Consider the following 21,366-nt stretch of genomic DNA (forward strand, 5'->3'; position numbering starts at 1 on the left):
ACCACTTGTTAAAACATATGAACACGAGTGTTGTACTGACGACCCAAGACTCTGGGATTTGAACCAAGGAATATAGGTTCCTGGAACGTGACAACTTTACACAGTCCCACTGAATTTTTTGTTGCAATTATATTCCTGTGCAGGGAAGATCCAAATAATTTGGGTTATTTTCATGCCTTAGATTTTTCTTTTTTTATTTGAAAGAAGTCTCCCTAGAATATCAACTATTTGATATTGTATGCCAGCACTCACTTATGTACTCGGACCTCTCCAGCTGTGCCGTTGCTATGACAGACGCTACTGGTGAACCATCACATCCCGCCTGTACAGAGTCGTACAGACAACCTAGGTACTTCATGTACTTCCTGTCAACATACAGAGTCGTACAGACAACATAGGTACTTGAAGTACTTCCTGTCAACATAGAGTCATACAGACAACATAGGTACTTCATGTACTTCCTGTCAACATACAGAGTCGTACGGACAACCTAGGTACTTGATGTAGATCCTGTCAACATACAGAGTCGTACAGACAACCTAGGTACTTGAAGTACTTCCTGTCAACATACAGAGTCGTATAGACAACCTAGGTACTTGAAGTACTTCCTGTCAACATACAGAGTCGTACAGACAACCTAGGTACTTGAAGTACTTCCTGTCAACATACAGAGTCGTACAGACAACCTAGGTACTTGAAGTACTTCCTGTCAACATACAGAGTCATACAGACAACCTAGGTACTTGAAGTACTTCCTGTCAACATACAGAGTCGTACAGACAACCTAGGTACTTGAAGTACTTCCTGTCAACATACAGAGTCGTACAGACAACCTAGGTACTTGAAGTACTTCCTGTCAACATACAGAGTCGTACAGACAACCAAGGTACTTCATGTACTTCCTGTCAACATACAGAGTCATACAGACAACCTAGGTACTTCATGTACTTCCTGTCAACATACAGAGTCGTACAGACAACCTAGGTACTTGAAGTACTTCCTGTCAACATACAGAATCATGCAGACAACCTAGGTACTTGAAGTACTTCCTGTCAACATACAGAGTCATACAGACAACCTAGGTACTTGAAGTACTTCCTGTCAACATACAGAGTCGTACAGACAACCTAGGTACTTGAAGTACTTCCTGTCAACATACAGAGTCGTACAGACAACCTAGGTACTTGAAGTACTTCCTGTCAACATACAGAGTCGTACAGACAACCTAGGTACTTGAAGTTCTTCCTGTCAACATACAGTCGTACAGACAAACTAGGTACTTGAAGTACTTCCTGTCAACATACAGAGTCGTACAGACAACCTAGGTACTTGAAGTACTTCCTGTCAACATACAGAGTCGTACAGACAACCTAGGTACTTGAAGTACTTCCTGTCAACATACAGAGTCGTACAGACAACCTAGGTACTTGAAGTACTTCTTGTCAACATACAGAGTCGTACAGACTACATAGGTACTAGAAGTACTTCCTGTCAACATACAGAGTCATACAGACAACCTAGGTACTTGATGTAGTTCCTGTCAACATACAGAGTCATACAGACAACCTAGGTACTTGAAGTACTTCCTGTCAACATACAGAGTCATACAGACAACCTAGGTACTTGAAGTACTTCCTGTCAACATACAGAGTCGTACAGACAACCTAGGTACTTGAAGTACTTCTTGTCAACATACAGAGTCGTACAGACTACATAGGTACTAGAAGTACTTCCTGTCAACATACAGAGTCATACAGACAACCTAGGTACTTGATGTAGTTCCTGTCAACATACAGAGTCGTACAGACAACCTAGGTACTTCATGTACTTCTTGTACTTCCTGTTAACTTACCAGTGATGACAACATGCGTTATACACTCTGTATCAACAATATTACTAATGACTTATAATGTATTGTAACATGCAGCATATGGCAAGTATGATTGCAGAGGGTTCAGATTCAACATACACCAACTGATCAACATTATCCCAGTCTACAAATGTTCTTGACATCATAGAGCAACAACATCCTAATTTACCAATGTTCTTGACATCATAAAGGAACAACATCCTAATCTACCAATGTTCTTGACATCATAAAGGAACAAAATCCTAATCTACCAATGTTCTTGACATCATAAAGCAACAACGACCCAATCTACCAATGTTCCTGATACCATAAAGCAACAACGGCCTAATCACCAATGTTCCTGATATCAGAAAGGTCAAATAGCCTAAAACCAATGTTTGTGACTGTATGAGAGACAAATATTATCATAAGGAAACGACTTTCATTACAAGTGAGAGATGCAACGATTTTCTTGATAACTGAATCTCCTGAAGTACAGCTGTACTTACTTCTGGTCATACGAGCTGGTGTCCGTCCATCTGTTGATCTGGCACTGACAGGTGTCGCTTGCAACTGGAACGAGATTGTAAGATCAATCATATGTGCACGTGCAATGTTTGACTCTCGTTTCCAGAAACCTTGTAATACACTCTCTTACTGGCAACCTTCAGGTCTGTTATTACGTTTAAGAAATGACTCTGTGAATGTTGTAGATAAATGCATTTCGGTTATACGTCACATGTTGCAGTGATATCTCGACATTATCAAACATGATGAGTGGAAATGGGGTTAAATGTCACTTCCTGGTATAGATTAATTCAATGATGTCGAAGGTATGTGTATACTGTCACAAGGGTACAATAATCCCACACAGAATATTGGCCCGGAGCCAGCCAGTCTTACCGCTTTACTTAAGAGTGGCATAAACGGTTAATTACACACATTGCACCATTTAGGAAGAAACAGTTATGATCAGGTTTGGAACACGTTGAACCGCTTCGTGCCACGTGGACACAGGACAAAGTTTTACTTCTTTAGGTGGCATATAGACGCTGGAATGATGAAGAGGAACACTTTTTAAGGATCGATAAATTCTTTATGGCAATAGATGCGGCGTTTCGGTGTAGATGTTAAATCGTTATCAAGGTAAAAATATTGTCGCCCAGAGATTGCACATTTTCCAGTTTGCCGTCAGCAGACCGTTGGCCTGATGCCAACAAACACATCGTCAATGACCGATTCTGCTCCGGCCAGCCAAGGTTAGTGACACCAGAACAGACCGGTGGCAAACTCAGACTCAGATAGGGGGTCAGAGTAGATATCAGTTGTAAAATCGTCTGCATCGATTGAAAGAACTGAGTTTTGAAATGGACGTCCTACAGAATGGTCGTTTGGGGCTACTAGTTCCATAATAGCTTGTGGTGGTAACACTGACTGGCCTAGCACATATATATGGCCTTTCCCCTACTTGTGGGAAGTCATGGGCAGACGAATCAAAATCCAGCCACTCTCAGTGAACTCGGGGCTGCTCTTACTGAGCAGTGGAACAACATGAGTCAAGATGGTCGACTCTTGAGAGTCGTGCCTCGAAGAATTCGTGCATATCTAGCATGTCTGACCTACAGAGGGACGTAACATCAACGACCAAGTGCTCCATCATCTCTTCTCACCAAACCTTTAGAACTCAATAAGTTCTGATTGCCTGCTCCTCAAAGAGAAGTGATCACTTAATTTCCCTTTGCCGGTACCCGTTGACAAGATATGACTTGACGACTCCCACTACTCCTAATCGTTTGGCATGGTTTAATGATACATTTGGTAAGTGGACCATTTACTGCAGCTTCACAATGTACATATTGTAGAAATTAGAAGTAACACAATGTGTCGAATTCCCCTGGAAATAGAAGAGCGGCAGACAGTATACATGCATCAAGACTTACAACACGATTGGTACGGCATAGCATTCCGATAGTCGTAGATGTTGTTGATGTCGGTGTTGCTGAGGGGACATCCGGTGGCCTGTTTCGTCGTGTAGGTTAGACAGGACACGTAGTTTTTAAGTGTCCTGTGAAGAACATTCAAACACCACAAAAGAAGATTTTAGTTCTTCAAGGAGTTTTTCACACAGCTAATGACAGCAGATTGGGATAAACAGACGCGATATTAAAGTTTGAGAACGATTTATACAGTCCGAATCGGCCACTGGACTCTGCTCTTTGGAGATTTTACTGAGTGTTTTGGAATGACTGTTGTTGCTTTTATTTTATCTCGTTATGGTCGGGGTTGATTATTGGGTCAAACGTTACCTTTGACCAATTGGCAGTCCGAGGTACAACTGATGGTACACAAGCTGTAAAACCATTCCATAAACTTTGGAGTCAGCTGTACGGTACCGCTTTAATCTAAAGACTATGTTTATACATCGCTAGCAAATTCTGCTGATGCCAGGTGCAGACAAACCTATCGGGATCCGAACCGACGATCAAAGGTTTTCTTGCATGTCGAAGGAAAACAGCTATGCATATCGAAAGACGCTTCGGGCGTCTCTTAAGTGAGTCCTGAAGCAAACGTGCGCCAGTAAAGTGAGTGAGTGAGTTTATCTTTATGCCGCTTTTAGCAATATTCCAGCAAAATCAAAACGGGGGACACCAGAAATGGGCTTCACAGTTTGTACCCATGTGGGGAATCGAACCCGGGTCTTCGGCGTGACGAACTTACACTTTAACCACTAGGTCACCCCACCGGCCAGTAAAGGGTCCAAAGACGAACGTGCGGTTGTTAAATGAGTCCTAACACAAACGTTCGGCAGTTTGCTTCTTCGGACCGTGAGCGGACAGTACTCAATAGTCCACGTGTCCGTCTAACCGAAACATTGGTATAACGGTTTCTCACTCTTCAGGATCACACATTGACCCACCCGGCAGGCCACAACAAGCCCCTGCCCACCGGTGTCTGCTCACCTGCACCTATCTCCCACCGACACAGTACTGGTCCTCTCAGCTATGAAAGCTATTTTACAGGAGTCACAGGTTTCTGAAATAGCAAGCGTTGCAAGATCGGCAAGAGGACACACGGATCCGTCAATGTGAACATATAGTCTATTGTTTTCGCCTTATGAAGGTTAGATTTGACTGTTTTTAACTACACTTACAGTTCCAGTCATAGCCATGGATCATGGAGATAGTCGAACATAAATACATTAAAAGAACTTAAATGCCAAATATTGTGAAAAGAATTTCAATATTTATTCATTTGTCTCTCATATAAGATAACTTTTTCATAGTATGAAAATACTTGTGAAAATCACAGAAATAGGAACATTAAACGAATTCTGTAGGTAGTATATAACAATCATGATTATTTCAAACTTGAAACGAGTAGCATTTAAAAATGTTTCCAAATTTCAAGAATTTGGTTTTTTTCCGCCCCAATCACGAAAGAACAGCCCATCCTCTAAACCCCTCATCCGTAACTACCCCCTGTACACTGTGTTCCTTCAGGAAAGGTATACCTAACACTTCCGTAACTACCCCCTGTACACTGTGTTCCTTCAGGAAACATATACCTAACATTTCCGTAACTACCCCCTGTACACTGTGTTCCTTCAGGAAACATATACCTAACACTTCCGTAACTACCCCCTGTACACTGTGTTCCTTCAGGAAACATATACCTAACACTTCCGTAACTACCCCCTGTACACTGTGTTCCTTCAGGAAACATATACCTAACACTTCCGTAACTACCCCCTGTACACTGTGTTCCTTAAGGAAACATATACCTAACACTTCCGTAACTACCCCCTGTACACTGTGTTCCTTCAGGAAACTTATACCTAACACTTCCGTAACTACCCCCTGTACACTGTGTTCCTTCAGGAAAGGTATACCTAACACTTCCGTAACTACCCCCTGTACACTGTGTTCCTTCAGGAAACATATACCTAACACTTCCTTAACTACACCCTGTACACTGTGTTCCTTAAGGAAACATATACCTAACACTTCCGTAACTACCCCCTGTACACTGTGTTCCTTCAGGAAAGGTATACCTAACACTTCCGTAACTACCGCATGTACACTGTGTTCCTTCAGGAAAGGTATACCTAACACTTCCGTAACTACCCCCTGTACACTGTGTTCCTTCAGGAAAGGTATACCTAACACTTCCTTAACTACCCCATGTACACTGTGTTCCTTCAGGAAACATATACCTAACACTTCCGTAACTACCCCCCGTACACTGTGTTCCTTCAGGAAACATATACCTAACACTTCCTTAACTACACCCTGTACACTGTGTTCCTTAAGGAAACATATACCTAACACTTCCGTAACTACCCCCTGTACACTGTGTTCCTTCAGGAAAGGTATACCTAACACTTCCGTAACTACACCCTGTACACTGTGTTCCTTCAGGAAAGGTATACCTAACACTTCCTTAACTACCCCATGTACACTGTGTTCCTTCAGGAAACATATACCTAACACTTCCGTAACTACCCCCCGTACACTGTGTTCCTTCAGGAAACATATACCTAACACTTCCGTAACTACCCCCTGTACACTGTGTTCCTTCAGGAAACATATACCTAACACTTCCGTAACTACCCCCTGTACACTGTGTTCCTTAAGGAAACATATACCTAACACTTCCGTAACTACCCCCTGTACACTGTGTTCCTTCAGGAAACTTATACCTAACACTTCCGTAACTACCCCCTGTACACTGAGTTCCTTCAGGAAAGGTATACCTAACACTTCCGTAACTACCGCATGTACACTGTGTTCCTTCAGGAAAGGTATACCTAACACTTCCGTAACTACACCCTGTACACTGTGTTCCTTCAGGAAAGGTATACCTAACACTTCCGTAACTACCCCCTGTACACTGTGTTCCTTCAGGAAACTTATACCTAACACTTCCGTAACTACCCCCTGTACACTGAGTTCCTTCAGGAAAGGTATACCTAACACTTCCGTAACTACCGCATGTACACTGTGTTCCTTCAGGAAAGGTATACCTAACACTTCCGTAACTACCCCTGTACACTGTGTTCCTTCAGGAAAGGTATACCTAACACTTCCGTAACTACCCCCTGTACACTGTGTTCCTTCAGGAAAGGTATACCTAACACTTCCTTAACTACCCCATGTACACTGTGTTCCTTCAGGAAACATATACCTAACACTTCCGTAACTACCCCCTGTACACTGTGTTCCTTCAGGAAAGGTATACCTAACACTTCCGTAACTACCCCCTGTACACTGTGTTCCTTCAGGAAACTTATACCTAACACTTCCGTAACTACCCCCTGTACACTGTGTTCCTTCAGGAAACATATACCTAACACTTCCGTAACTACCCCCTGTACACTGTGTTCCTTCAGGAAAGGTATACCTAACACTTCCTTAACTACACCCTGTACACTGTGTTCCTTCAGGAAACGTATACCTAACACTTCCGTAACTACCCCCTGTACACTGTGTTCCTTCAGGAAAGGTATACCTAACACTTCCTTAACTACACCCTGTACACTGTGTTCCTTCAGGAAACGTATACCTAACACTTCCGTAACTACCCCCTGTACACTGTGTTCCTTCAGGAAAGGTATACCTAACACTTCCTTAACTACACCCTGTACACTGTGTTCCTTCAGGAAATATATACCTAACACTTCCGTAACTACCCCTGTACACTGTGTTCCTTCAGGAAAGGTATACCTAACACTTCCCTTAACTACACCCTGTACACTGTGTTCCTTCAGGAAAGGTATACCTAACACTTCCGTAACTACCCCTGTACACTGTGTTCCTTCAGAAAGGTATACCTAACACTTCCTTAACTACACCCCTGTACACTGTGTTCCTTCAGGAAACGTATACCTAACACTTCCGTAACTTCCCCCTGTACACTGTGTTCCTTCAGGAAAGGTATACCTAACACTTCCGTAACTACCCCCTGTACACTGTGTTCCTTCAGGAAACGTATACCTAACACTTCCGTAACTTCCCCCTGTACACTGTGTTCCTTCAGGAAAGGTATACCTAACACTTCCGTAACTACCCCCTGTACACTGTGTTCCTTCAGGAAAGGTATACCTTACACTTCCGTGACTACCCCCTGTACACTGTGTTCCTTCAGGAAAGGTATACCTAACACTTCCGTAACTACCGCATGTACACTGTGCTCCTTCACGAAACTTATACCTAACACTTCCGTAACTACCCCCTGTACACTGTGTTCCTTCAGGAAAGGTATACCTAACACTTCCGTGACTACACCCTGTACACTGTGTTCCTTCAGGAAAGGTATACCTAACACTTCCGTAACTACCGCATGTACACTGTGCTCCTTCACGAAACTTATACCTAACACTTCCGTAACTACACCCCGTACACTGTGTTCCTTCAGGAAAGGTATACCTAACACTTCCGTGACTACCCCCTGTACACTGTGTTCCTTCAGGAAAGGTATACCTAACACTTCCGTAACTACCGCATGTACACTGTGCGCCTTCACGAAACTTATACCTAACACTTCCGTAACTACCCCCTGTACACTGTGTTCCTTCAGGAAACATATACCTAACACTTCCGTAACTACCCCCTGTACACTGTGTTCCTTCAGGAAACTTATACCTAACACTTCCGTAACTACCCCCTGTACACTGTGATCCTTCAGGAAAGGTATACCTAACACTTCCGTGACTACCCCCTGTACACTGTGTTCCTTCAGGAAAGGTATACCTAACACTTCCGTAACTACCGCATGTACATTGTGCTCCTTCACGAAACTTATACCTAACACTTCCGTAACTACCCCATGTTCACTGTGTTCCTTCAGGAAACATATACCTAACACTTCCGTAACTACCCCCTGTACACTGTGTTCCTTCAGGAAAGGTATACCTAACACTTCCGTAACTACCCCCTGTACACTGTGTTCCTTCAGGAAACATATACCTAACACTTCCGTAACTACCCCCTGTACACTGTGTTCCTTCAGGAAACGTATACCTAACACTTCCGTAACTACCCCCTGTACACTGTGTTCCTTCAGGAAACATATACCTAACACTTCCGTGACTACCCCCTGTACACTGTGTTCCTTCAGGAAAGGTATACCTAACACTTCCGTAACTACCGCATGTACACTGTGCTCCTTCACGAAACTTATACCTAACACTTCCGTAACTACCCCCTGTACACTGTGTTCCTTCAGGAAACTTATACCTAACACTTCCGTAACTACCCCCTGTACACTGTGTTCCTTCAGGAAAGGTATACCTAACACTTCCGTAACTTCCCCCTGTACACTGTGTTCCTTCAGGAAACATATACCTAACACTTCCGTAACTACCCCCTGTACACTGTGATCCTTCAGGAATCTTATGGTTAACACTTCCTGTAGAAAATTATTTCAATAAACTAATTGCGAATAACATCTTATTGTGACAGCAAATTTTACACTTACTCGTCTGTCCAGCGACAAGCACCTGAATAAGGAAGGAAAGTTGTAAACATGTGAATGCATATTGTTTTACATCGCAGTCATACATAAGGTGTATTGTAACTGTAAATAGAGTTGTTTTGTCAGGCAGACAGATGAGTTTACGTCAGCATGAATGAGTTATCCCGTCTCAGATACCGCAGGAGGACATTTGTGACTGATGATCTATGTTTTACTGTCCCCCGGGATAACACGGGTTGTTCCGAGTTTGATGTCTGATCTGGCAACAAATGTTTGTGTGCATTTCTGTTTGTTTCATTAAGACTTCCTTGCTGGAAGACATATGTGGAGACCTATTCATAAATAATTGCGTAAATACATAGTGATTAGCGGTAACGGTAATCTTAGCCAGGTGTATTTTACTCGTATTATAACACTCGTACCTACAACAGAGGTATCTGTAATCTGACAGAAGTGTGTGTGACATGAGACTGATGTATTTGTAATCAAACAGAAAGAGTGTGTGATATGAGACTGAGGTATCTGTAATCTGACAGAGGTGTGTGTGATATGAGACTGAGGTATTTATAATCAAACAGAAAGAGTGTGTGATATGAGACTGAGGTTTCTGTAATCTGACAGAGGTGTGTGTGATATGAGGCTGATGAATCTGTAATCTGACAGAGGTGTGTGTGATATGAGGCTGAGGTATCTGTAATCTGACAGAAGTGTGTGTGATATGAGACTGAGGTATCTGTAATCTGACAGAAGTGTGTGTGATATGAGGCTGATGTATCTGTAATCTGACAGAGGTGTGTGTGATATGAGACTGAGGTATCTGTAATCTGACAGAAGTGTGTGTGATATGAGACTGATGTATCTGTAATCTGACAGAGGTGTGTGTGATATGAGACTGGTGTATCTGTAATCTGACAGAAGTGTATGTGATATGAGACTGATGTATCTGTAATCTGACAGAGGTGTGTGTGATATGAGACTGATGTATCTGTAATCTGACAGAAGTGTGTGTGATATGAGGCTGATGTATCTGTAATCTGACAGAAGAGTGTGTGTGATATGAGACTGACGTATCTGTAATCTGACAGAAGTGTGTGTGATATGAGACTGATGTATCTGTAATCTGACAGAACTGTGTGTGATATGAGACTGATGTATCTGTAATCTGACAGAACTGTGTGTTATACGATCAGGCTGAGGTATCTGCAATCTACAAGAGAGACTACTGCAATTTACATAAAAGTATTAGCAATCTATTGGAGAGTGTAATGTATGGAAGACAGAGGTTCATGTAATCTACGACAGAGGTTTATGTAATCTACGACAGAGGTTAATGTTATCCACGACAAAGGTTTATGTAATCTACGACAAAGGTTTATGTAATCTGCGACAGAGGTTCATGTAATCTACGACAGAGGCCCATGCAATCTGCGACAGAGGTTCATGTTATCTACGACAGAGGTTTATGTAATCTACGACAGAGGTTTATGTAATCTACGACAGAGGTTTATGTAATCTACGACAGAGGTTTATGTAATCTACGACAGAGGTTTATGTAATCTACGACAGAGGTTCATGTAATCTGCGACAGAGGTTCATGTAATCTACGACAGAGGTTTATGTAATCTACGACAGAGGTTTATGTAATCTACAACAGAGGTTAATGTAATCTACGACAGAGGTTCATGTAATCTACGACAGAGGTTTATGTAATCTACGACAGAGGTTTATGTAATCTACGACAGAGGTTCATGTAATCTGCGACAGAGGTACCTGAATTCTACGACAGAGGTTCATGTTATCTACGACAGATGTTCAAGTAATCTACGACATACGGACCTGAATTCTACGACAGATGTTCAAGTAATTTACGACAGAGGTACCTGAATTCTACGACAGATGTTCAAGTAATTTACGACAGAGGGACTCGAATTCTACGACAGATGTTCAAGTAATTTACGACAGAGGTACCTGAATTCTACGACAGATGTTCAAGTAATTTACGACAGAGGGACCCGAATTCTACGATAGATGTTCAAGTAATTTACGACAGAGGTACCTGAATTCTACGACAGATGTTCAAGTAATTTACGACAGAGGGACCTGAATTCTACGACAGATGTTCAAGTAATTAACGACAGAGGTACCTGATTTCTACGACAGATGTTCAAGTAATTTACGACAGAGGGACCTGAATTCTACGACAAATGTTCAAGTAATTTACGACAGAGGTACCTGAATTCTACGACAGAGGGACCTGTAATGTTAGGGTATGAGTGTCCCGTGGTGCAAGGTGCGCTAAAATCCTGTGATCAATCGGTTCGAATCCTGATTAGCCTTGACTGTGTCATTACTTTTGTCATCTCAATACCGGAATGAATACCAGATATTTCCAGGAAAGACTCGTGCCTTGACCCGTAATATGAAGTAATGTCAGCAATATACTCCTACTTACTCGCTACTTCTAGACAGTTATAACTACACTGGCTACAGTTGTGTATGTACATGCCAGTTTTGCGTGACTGGCAGTTTATGAAGAATATGGTACAAAGTCAAATAAGTGTGGGTGAATTGACGGAATACAGTAACCGAATGCATTACATGATACATAAAAATGCTTTCAAAATTAGTTTCAAATCTACTTACTTACAAAAATAAAATAATCAAAGTTTAAAAAGAATATCCTACCTGACAGATGTAGAGCAGCACGAAGGCAATGGCAGTCCGAGACATTGTCGATCTGAAAGATCTGCAAGTAGTTGTGGATAACACGGTGTCCCCTGCTATTTAAGCACTTGGAGATGCACGTGTCTGAATACAACTCTTTTAGAAAACACATCGCCGATCGATGCACAAACCACTGTTTAAAGGCACCTGTTGATTAACATTGGCATGTGAGCGTGTCATTTACAAGGTGCTCGGTTTCCCACCTGTGTAATTGGTCAATCAAACGGTTTCCAATGTGTCATCGATATCAGTACATGTAAATAATTGTCTAGTTAAACCTTTGAACGAGTCACAAACCCATGTGCGTTTAGAAACATCTGGGTATACATACCTCACTAACTGAGTTTACTATTTGTGAAAACATCCATAGTTTCGATTGATCAGGCTTTTTGGATTATTTATCACTATCTGCAGGTGAAATATTTATACAAGAATCCTTCACTGGTTGTACGGGTCATCCAGTCACAGATACTAACACCATCTGCACCAACAAGTACCCACCCCTGTACAAACTCTTCCTCACCAGAACCTCACCTGGCGGACTGACTGGCTGAAGGGGTGAATATTGGATGGTTTTAAGTTTAATCTCAACACAAAGTAACATAATTCATTGAATTGTGTCAGGACATCCAGCTCCAAGGATCCTGTATTTCTGTAAAACTATGCATGCCAACCTCATGACAAGATGATATTTCACAAATTGCCACTGTTTTTTATTTTTTGTTTCGTTATGTTAAACAGATTAGTGTTACACCACAACCGGCCACTTTAATATCGGAGGAAAGGTTCCACGTATTGCAAGGATGTATCAGTGTGGTGATAAAGATGCCCCACTATATATGGAGAGTAACAAATGTATAAACCCCTGTACGGACAAATGAGTTCGCCTGCCGTACGTTCTTCGGTGAGGTGATTACAGAGAACAAATATCCCCCTTCATACATGTAAAGCAACCCCGCTCTGTACCTGCAACATGCCAACTGTTGATTTTGTGGAGAGGCAGTTAATTAAATAAGTATTGTCCTGGCACGACTCTTGAAGAGCTGTATAGGCCCCTTGAAATCTACAGAGGTGTTTGACATCAGTATCGCGTGTATCCGCCACATGCCTGGATGACAGGCTCAGTAAGTGTACAGTACATTTTAAGAGAAAACATGAAAGAAACATCCTTGGAACGTTTGAGGGTTCAACTTTGACGGCATCTTCTTTGTGGCACAATAAGTGACGTCTAACACGAAATGCGTGTAGCAACACACCAACAATGATGAAATGTGTTTTCTAAAAGGACGAATTGCATTCCAGGTATGAACAACCGGTTTCAGATTCTCATGATACTACTCGCGATCTTTATGAATACACCGTTTTAAGATATTAATTGGTTTTGTGACAATTTCAAATTGAAGTTTAATTAAGATATTTTAGTCAGACTATTGAGTGTCAACGTATCACAGATTTTTATTTACATATGGCTTTTGAACTGTGCTCAAATTCACGATTTTCATTTTTCATTGTAACCATTCTGAACTTGGCGGGGTGGTGGGGTAGCCTAGTGGTTAAAGCGTTTACTCGTCACGATGAAGATCCGCGTTCGATTCCCCATATGGGTACATTGTGTGAAGCCCATTTCTGGTGTCCCGTGATATTGCTGGAATATAGCTAAAAGCGGCGTAAAACTAAACTTACTCACTCACTGAAATTACCAAATCATTGAACATACTGTTCAAATCCCTTTGCATCGACATATTACCTCGTTGCCAGGCAAAATATTGCTTGTGTGCAGCTCCGTTAACAATATTCCAGCGATATTCTAGCAATAACAATATTCCAGCAATATCATGGCGGGGGGCCACCACAAATGGGATTCCAACGCGCGGGTGTGTGTGTGTGTGTGTGTGTGTGTGTGTGTTTGGGGTTTGGGGTTTAGCCAAGTCTTGGCTCGTCACCCTGAAGACCCGGGTTCGAATCCCCATATGAGTACAATGTATGAAGCCCATTTCTGGTGTTCCCCGCCATGATTTTGCTAGACTTGTCTCCAGATCACAGAAGTACTCTGACATAACTCCTGTTCTGCAGAGATTACACTGGCTTCCCATATCAGACAGAATCCAATACAAACTCATCATTCCTGTTCTCAAGTGTCTCAATAACCAAGCTCCAGAGTATCTGTCTGACCCGATCACCAGATATCAGCCCGACCGAAGTCTTCGATCTGAAAATCTTGTTCTTCTTGTTGTCCCACACTTTAGGTCCAGCACCAGGTTTGGGGATCGATCATTTCAGGTGGCAGGACCCACTCTCTGGAATCAACTTCCACTGGAGTTAAGGGGAGTTAACAACCTGAAGATTTTCAAATCTAAACTGAAGACCTTTCTAAGAAAACATACGGTATCTAACTTTTCATTCTCGAGTTGTTCGAAGAGCGCTACTGAGCAGTACTTTTGGACTGGAACTGGCGCTATATATATCTTTATATGATGATGATGATGATAATGATGATGTATCCCAACAATAAGCCGTGGGTGACTAAAGAAATTAACCTGTGCTCAATGAAAAGAAAAAGGCGTTCTCTACTGGTGACATGACGAAAGTAAAAGTTGTTCAGAAGGAAATATCACGTGCAATACACTCATGTAAAAGACAATACAAGTCTAAAATTGAACAACAATTCTCGGACTCTGGTCTTCGTCGGGCTGGGAATGGTGTTAAATGTGTACTGGGGAAAATTAAGAAGCGTGCTGACATAAACGTCTCGGACTCTCTATAGTTTGCTAACAATTTGAATACTTTTTACTCTCGATTTTGATACAGTTGACTTCAGTGATGAAAGAGACAATGTTGGAAATATGTTATCCGATGACCGTGTGACTGAGTTAACTCCCTTTGATATCCTCAATTTATTTTCTAAAATCAATGTTCACAAAGCAACTGGTCCAGAAAATCTGTGTTGTAAAGTTTTAAAAGAATGTCGTGAACAATTATGCCACATTATTAAAACAATTTTCATATCTGCCAACAATCATTCTATCCCAAGCATTTGGAAAACTTCAAATATTATCCCAGTACCTAAAATCCCCACGCCCACCGTTGATAATGACTTCCGTCCAGTTGCTCTGACGCATATACCTCTTCAGTGAGTGAGTGAGTGAGTTAATATTTAACGTCACCCCGGCAATATTTTTAGCCAAATTATGACGACTAAAATGTATGTACTAAGAATAAACATATGTATACTTATTTAAAAAGCGAAGGACAGTATAAAGAGAATATCACAAATCGATTAAGACTAGTTTGAGTTCAGAGTAAAATGTTGAATCATTACAAAACAACACAATATGAAATCGGGCTATAGATCACGAACAACTGAAGGTAGATCACTATACTAGGTACCATGGACAAACATTTAGAACTTTCCCATTCCTATGTACGAATTCTGTTGGCTGACTTTTCTTCAGCTTTCAATACCACCCAGCCTCATATTTTAATGCAAAAGCTCTGTAATATGTCAGTCAACCCATGTGTTATAAAATGGATATAATCTTTTCTTGTAAATAGACTCCAGTTTGTAACTGTTAATAACACCCAATCAGCAACAACATTCGTATCCATTGGTGCCCCGCAAGGTTGTGTTCTTTCCCCGGTTTTATTTATTTTATATACAAATGACTGTATCAGTTGGTTTTCACAATGTTTAACATTAAAGTTTGCTGATGACGCCGCACTCGCTGGAATTATACGGAGAATGACTATCGCTCTGAAATCACAAAATTTTTTGATTGGTGTAAAATCAAATTCCTTAAATTAAATGTTAAGAAAACGAAAGAGCTGGTCATTGGTTTTCGGAGAAGTAAAAGTGAGCTGTTGCCAATTGCCATTGATAACGAAACCATAGATAGTTTTGAAAATATAGGTATCTTGGCACAGTGATAGATTCTAAGCTCACCTGGAACAGTAATACTGATTACATATACAAGAAAGGACTAAATCGGCTATACCTTTTACGTTGTCTTCGTTAGTTTAAGATTGACACAACCATATTGTCATTATTTTATAGGTTTTTTATTCCAAGTATTTTTGTTTCCAATGTCCATTGCTGGTATGGGGGTCTGTCTGTTCAAAATCGATGTAAACTTTCCAAAATTGTTAACACAGCAAGTAAACCTTCTGGACTTAAATTGATGGCTTATACTAATGAGGACCTGAAACTTCAACATATTATTTGGGCTGCGAATGCTGAGGGACGATCGAGCAATAACTATATTCCTTCACCAACCCACCCATCACGTTCAGGGGGCTATTAAACTCAATTTGCATTTTTGTTTCAACACCAAACTTTGTTCTTCATTCCATCTCTCTGAGGTTGTTATCGTCCGGCTGTCCACGACTCAGTCTTGAATATGAGTAACTGCGATGGAGAGACATTTGACATACATGGAATCAAACTAAATGACGGGGAGTTAATTCTTTTGAGTCTTCATAGTTCAATTGAGAATTGAAACACAATGACACATACGCTTAAGTCAGAAACATCTAGAGTTATGTCCCTTTGGTGAATCTCCCTTCCCTTCCATTTGTCACCACTGATCCGTGCCCCGCCCAGCCCGATCATTGTTATGTACAATACGACAAACAAATAAGAATGTGCGTAATGATTGCGGTGCTTTGATAAAAATACTCCCGAATACTAAAATCGTTTATGGCATTATGTGATTGTTTAACAAATTATGAAAAATATGTATCTTCATATTGAAAGTTCAAAGAACATAGCTAACACAATTGTAAAGTTTTAATAAGGAAACTGCCATGAACAGCAAGAGATTCAAAAGCACACACGGGCCTTTGTTTACATAACAGCTCTCATGGGTCCAATTGAGTGTACATCTGACGATCTTGCGGGCTTGGAGATTGTATGTGCGCTTTCCAACATTGTTAGGAAATATAATCATAATGTGCTACGAGTTTCAAAACAATTTTTCTATATATAACTGTTCAGCTTTAATCTTTAACATTGAACTTACATTTCACATATCTGGGGATATTTCAGTCTGATGCTTCTGGTGTCATTCATATTGTTTACTTTATATTGTTTCATTTCAAAACTACCCAAGGCGTGTGGCAACAAGGCTGCACGAAGAATGTTTAGAAATATTTTGAAGCCATTTTTGACAGTCTACACTGGTATTTAATGTAGCTAAAATATTACTCTATTTGTGTATAAAATGAAACACATCCCATTAGTGATTCTTAAACCCTACTTAGAAATATTTGTGAAATGTAAGGTGAACAGCTAACAATATTTTTTCTCTTCTTTCACATGCATCAAAAAGGTTTAATTCTTCAAAAGAACTAGTAATGATAAGAACACGGATGGAAATATTGACCAATCAGAAGCTGAGGAACTGATGGAAAGACGTGCAGCCGAGGATCTACCTTCACTGCTGATGAAAACGGTAAAACAAACCTACATCTAATGACCACTTACACATTATTTACATATGTTAATGTTTCACTAAAACTCTGGTATTAGTTAATTGTTATTATTGTGAAAATGTATATACTCGTGAATAAGGTCTGACTGATCACTTTAACAATTTCAGGTGATTCGAGCGTGAGTTTGGAGGAGTTCCCGAGGAGCATCCATGACTTCATGACCATAGATTCAGGTAATGGGACATAATATGTGATGAAGTTGGTGTTTGTTTTGTATCAAGCATTGCCAGAATTAAGTTATATTTTGGATTACTCTTTGTTAATATAGTACAGATTCTAGTAGGGTTTAGGGTTCAGTTCCATCCCGGATAGGCATCAGATCACGGCCACACAAGTTCACCATCTAACCCACCGAGACATCTTGGCTTCCACAACTGACGACTGGTAGTTCAGATCACCTACATTGTGCACCCCTCTGACCAGTGTAAACCGATGGCTCCTATTGCCATTGAATACACAACGCCATTTAGAAAGTGGTAAAAAGGAACATCTTTTGCTTTGCGTTTTTTGAGAAATTGTAACCCAAAATATGACATCTGTTGCATTCGATCACTTTTTAACGCGTGTATTCCTGTATGGATATATATTTTGATGAGTGTAAATTATTTCTTTTCATACCCAGACCTGCAAAATGAACTCGAGAAGGAGTTTGCTGATGCATTTGAGGATGACTCAGAATAAAGCTCCCAATCAAACTGTTGACAAAATGATTTCAATAAATCATTCTAGCATCTCTTAAATGTCTCCTATAAAATATCTAAGCTCTATTAGGATATCTCCTAAGCAGCAAATGAAACGTCACTTTGGAATTTTCCTTTGCAGAAACGGACAACTGTAAACTCATTTAATGTTTTGATTGTATATTTTTGACAACATCTCCAACTTTACCTGAGCAAAGACATTCCTTCCAAAACTCAGAATGGAAGCCAGGAAATGGTCTCAAAAACGCAACCTGATCTCGGAGATGGTATGGTGTTCTCAACGTTTTTCATGCAACTCATGCTGCACGTGCTGTTCAAAAGGACCAGCCCTATAAAATGCACCCCCCCAAACCTGGTTGAAACATTCACGTTACAACGTCAGCAGGATGCTCCTTCTCACGACAGCTCAGAGGAACCAGGCGCTAGGTACACTTGAAGCTGGCCACACTGCACAAGCCGTTGCGAATCACTTCCAGGTCAACGTTCGGACCATCTACAGGCTGCAGCAACGTTTCCAGGCCACCAACACCACGAATGATCGCCCCCGACTAAGGATGACCACAAGACGACAAGACCGCCATGTTGTGCAACAGCATGTACAGAAACCCTTCATGCAGTCATCCGAAACAGCACGCCAGACAGTGGGAACACACGGAAGACCAATCAGTACTGATACAGTACGCCGACGTCTTAACAGCGGGAACCTCCATTGCCGTAGACCTTACCGTGGACCTATCCTCACCCCTCGTCATTGGCATGAACGTCTACAGTTTGCCCTACAACACCAAAACTGGCGATACAGGCAATGGAGAAGTGTTCTGTTCACAGATGAGAGTCGGTACTGCGTATCAGCTGCAGGTGGCAGAACAAGAATATGGCGACGACGTGGCCAGCGTTACTCAGACCGAAGTGTTATGGAAGAGACTCATTGGGAGGTGCAAGCGTCATGGTATGGGGTGGAATTGGCCTGAACCAGAGAGTGGGTCCTGTGGTGTTCCAGAACCTTGGTCCAAAGAGAGGAGGCGGCATCACAGCGGTGCCCTACATCAACCAAGCTCTCAGACCCCTCGTCATACCATATTTCGCACGTCACCGGAACAACATTTTCCAGCATGATAACGCCCGGGCCCATACTGCCAGAGTTACACGGGACTTCCTGCAGCAGAACGGTGTCAACATTATGCAGTGGCAAGCCCTTAGTCCTGATTTAAACCCAGTTGAACATCTTTGGGATGAAATTCAGAGGAGACTGAATAATGTCATACCAAGGCCGAACACAGCCGATGTCTTGCTCATTTGTGCGGTTCAAAGTGCCAATGGCCTTCATCAGTCGAATAGTGCACTCCATGCATAGACGCTGGTAGTCACACTAGATACTGAAGTCAAGAGTCTGAATGGACTGCAAACGTTCACGTAATGTCTTGAATTGTGCTGAGTGTCAGGATATTGTACACAAAAAATGTTTTTGATCCGCTTATCATGTCCATTTCTGTAATGATTTGATTACAGTGCCCATCTAAGTTTGAATTCGGATTGACGTGTTTTTGCTGCTGAGTATATGAGGATTATAACTATGTGGAGTGTCACCGTTGTGGAGACCACCATGAGGACACTGACTGCCAGAAAGATCCAAAATGTGCGAACTATGGTGGCCCACAACCCGCTTTTTCTAGGTCTTGCCCTGTGTGACAAAGAGAGTCGAAGATCATGAATCACGCCCCAGATCAAAATGTTTACAAAATGGTTTCAATAAATCATTCTTACAAATATGACATGTCACTTAACTTGTTAATTATATGGTGATCTATAGCCCGATCTTACATTGTACTGTTGTCTCTCGTGATATATTTTTATGATAGCGTACTAGTTTTAAATTAAGATATGCCTGCAATATTGCCGATGTGATGTTAAATTTTAACTCACTCACTGTTATTTATATGTGAGCTCTATCAGGAATGTTCCTCCAGTCATTAAGTAGATTGAGGCGGGTGTACCTTGAGCCATTTTAAGATCTGACGGCGCTCCACTGTTTGATAACCGGAGTTTGTACCCAGATGTTAAATTAAGGCATTGTGTCTGGTCAATATTAGATTAATCTACACCATGTACTTGCAGTTTGCAGACTCACAGATGATTGTTCTAACGAATGAACTGACATGAGCTGGCTGTCATTCATTCTTGTTGCAGGTAACCTGTTTCTTATGCTGCTGTTACACGGGAATGCTCCAATCTAAATCTCAGTATATAATTTCTATTAACTGGAACCCTTTTGAGATATTCACAAATTAACTGATATAGAAATATCCTCCAGTAAAGACGAAAATGGTATTCAACCGAGACATGATGTTTGTAGTTATGTAGCAGGTGATATATATTCATTGTTTGTGTAGTGGGTATGCAACAATCGAGGTGCAGGTGGCTGGTTACACGTGTAGAACAAAACTATCAACGAAGACCTCATTTTCTTCCTTAAGTGGCATTTGGAAGCTGGTATGATGAAGTTGAACACCCAAGCCCACCCGAACCATACCATACTTTGGAACAACATCAGCATCCTAGAAGCCAACCGGTCAGATAACAAGATAAGAAAACTCTTAGAGGCAATCAACATCAAACGACTCAACCCGGCAATCAACAGAGATCAAGCTTATTACATCCCCACGGCTTACGATCAACTAATCAAGCCTAATCAAGAATAACTTTGGTTGAAACTTTGTGTGTGATGTAAAAGTCAAAGAAGCACAATGTCAATCATAAGCACATAAACAATGTGAAACATAGATGTCTATGTAATTTTGAACATAATTTTATGTTCCGTGTTTCCTGTTTGTCAGTAAAGAACGGATTCTAATATCTTTGGGGGGGTCGAGTCTCTCTCTCACTCTCTCTCTCTAAATACACATCCAATGGGATCTGTTTGTTATGATCCAGTTTCAGGGGAAAAAAGACCAAAGTTACGTAGAGTTATCTCCCTTAAGAGAATCACCCTTCCTTATCCTCCCATTTCCTCCATTGTTTTATACATTTTCGTTAACAAAACTGGATCATCCCATTGGCGGCCATCTTGGATTTCAAAATGGCCGTCACATACAATATTGTGCAAGTCTTTCTTTGCCTTAAAGTGCTTTTATT

General features: G+C 41.2%; 1 protein-coding gene across 1 annotated transcript in view; it reads right to left on the reverse strand.

Moving 5' to 3' along the window:
* The window catches only part of LOC124278741, a 26,494-nt gene extending 14,429 nt beyond the window's left edge, over nucleotides 1-12,065 (reverse strand). Inside the window, exons 1-6 of the mRNA XM_046714508.1 lie at nucleotides 12,008-12,065; nucleotides 9,326-9,347; nucleotides 4,810-4,882; nucleotides 3,790-3,914; nucleotides 2,359-2,422; nucleotides 253-365 (exon numbers count right to left, since the gene is read on the reverse strand). Of these exons, the coding sequence (XP_046570464.1) occupies nucleotides 253-365; nucleotides 2,359-2,422; nucleotides 3,790-3,914; nucleotides 4,810-4,882; nucleotides 9,326-9,347; nucleotides 12,008-12,052 (442 nt within the window). The 5' untranslated portion in view covers nucleotides 12,053-12,065. The remainder of the gene's footprint in view (nucleotides 1-252; nucleotides 366-2,358; nucleotides 2,423-3,789; nucleotides 3,915-4,809; nucleotides 4,883-9,325; nucleotides 9,348-12,007) is intronic.
* Between the last annotated feature and the right edge of the window lie 9,301 nt (nucleotides 12,066-21,366).

Source organism: Haliotis rubra, unplaced genomic scaffold (genome assembly GCF_003918875.1).
Source record: "Haliotis rubra isolate DU_JTF1 unplaced genomic scaffold, ASM391887v1 Scf241, whole genome shotgun sequence".
NCBI classification, from domain to species: Eukaryota; Metazoa; Mollusca; class Gastropoda; order Lepetellida; family Haliotidae; genus Haliotis; species Haliotis rubra.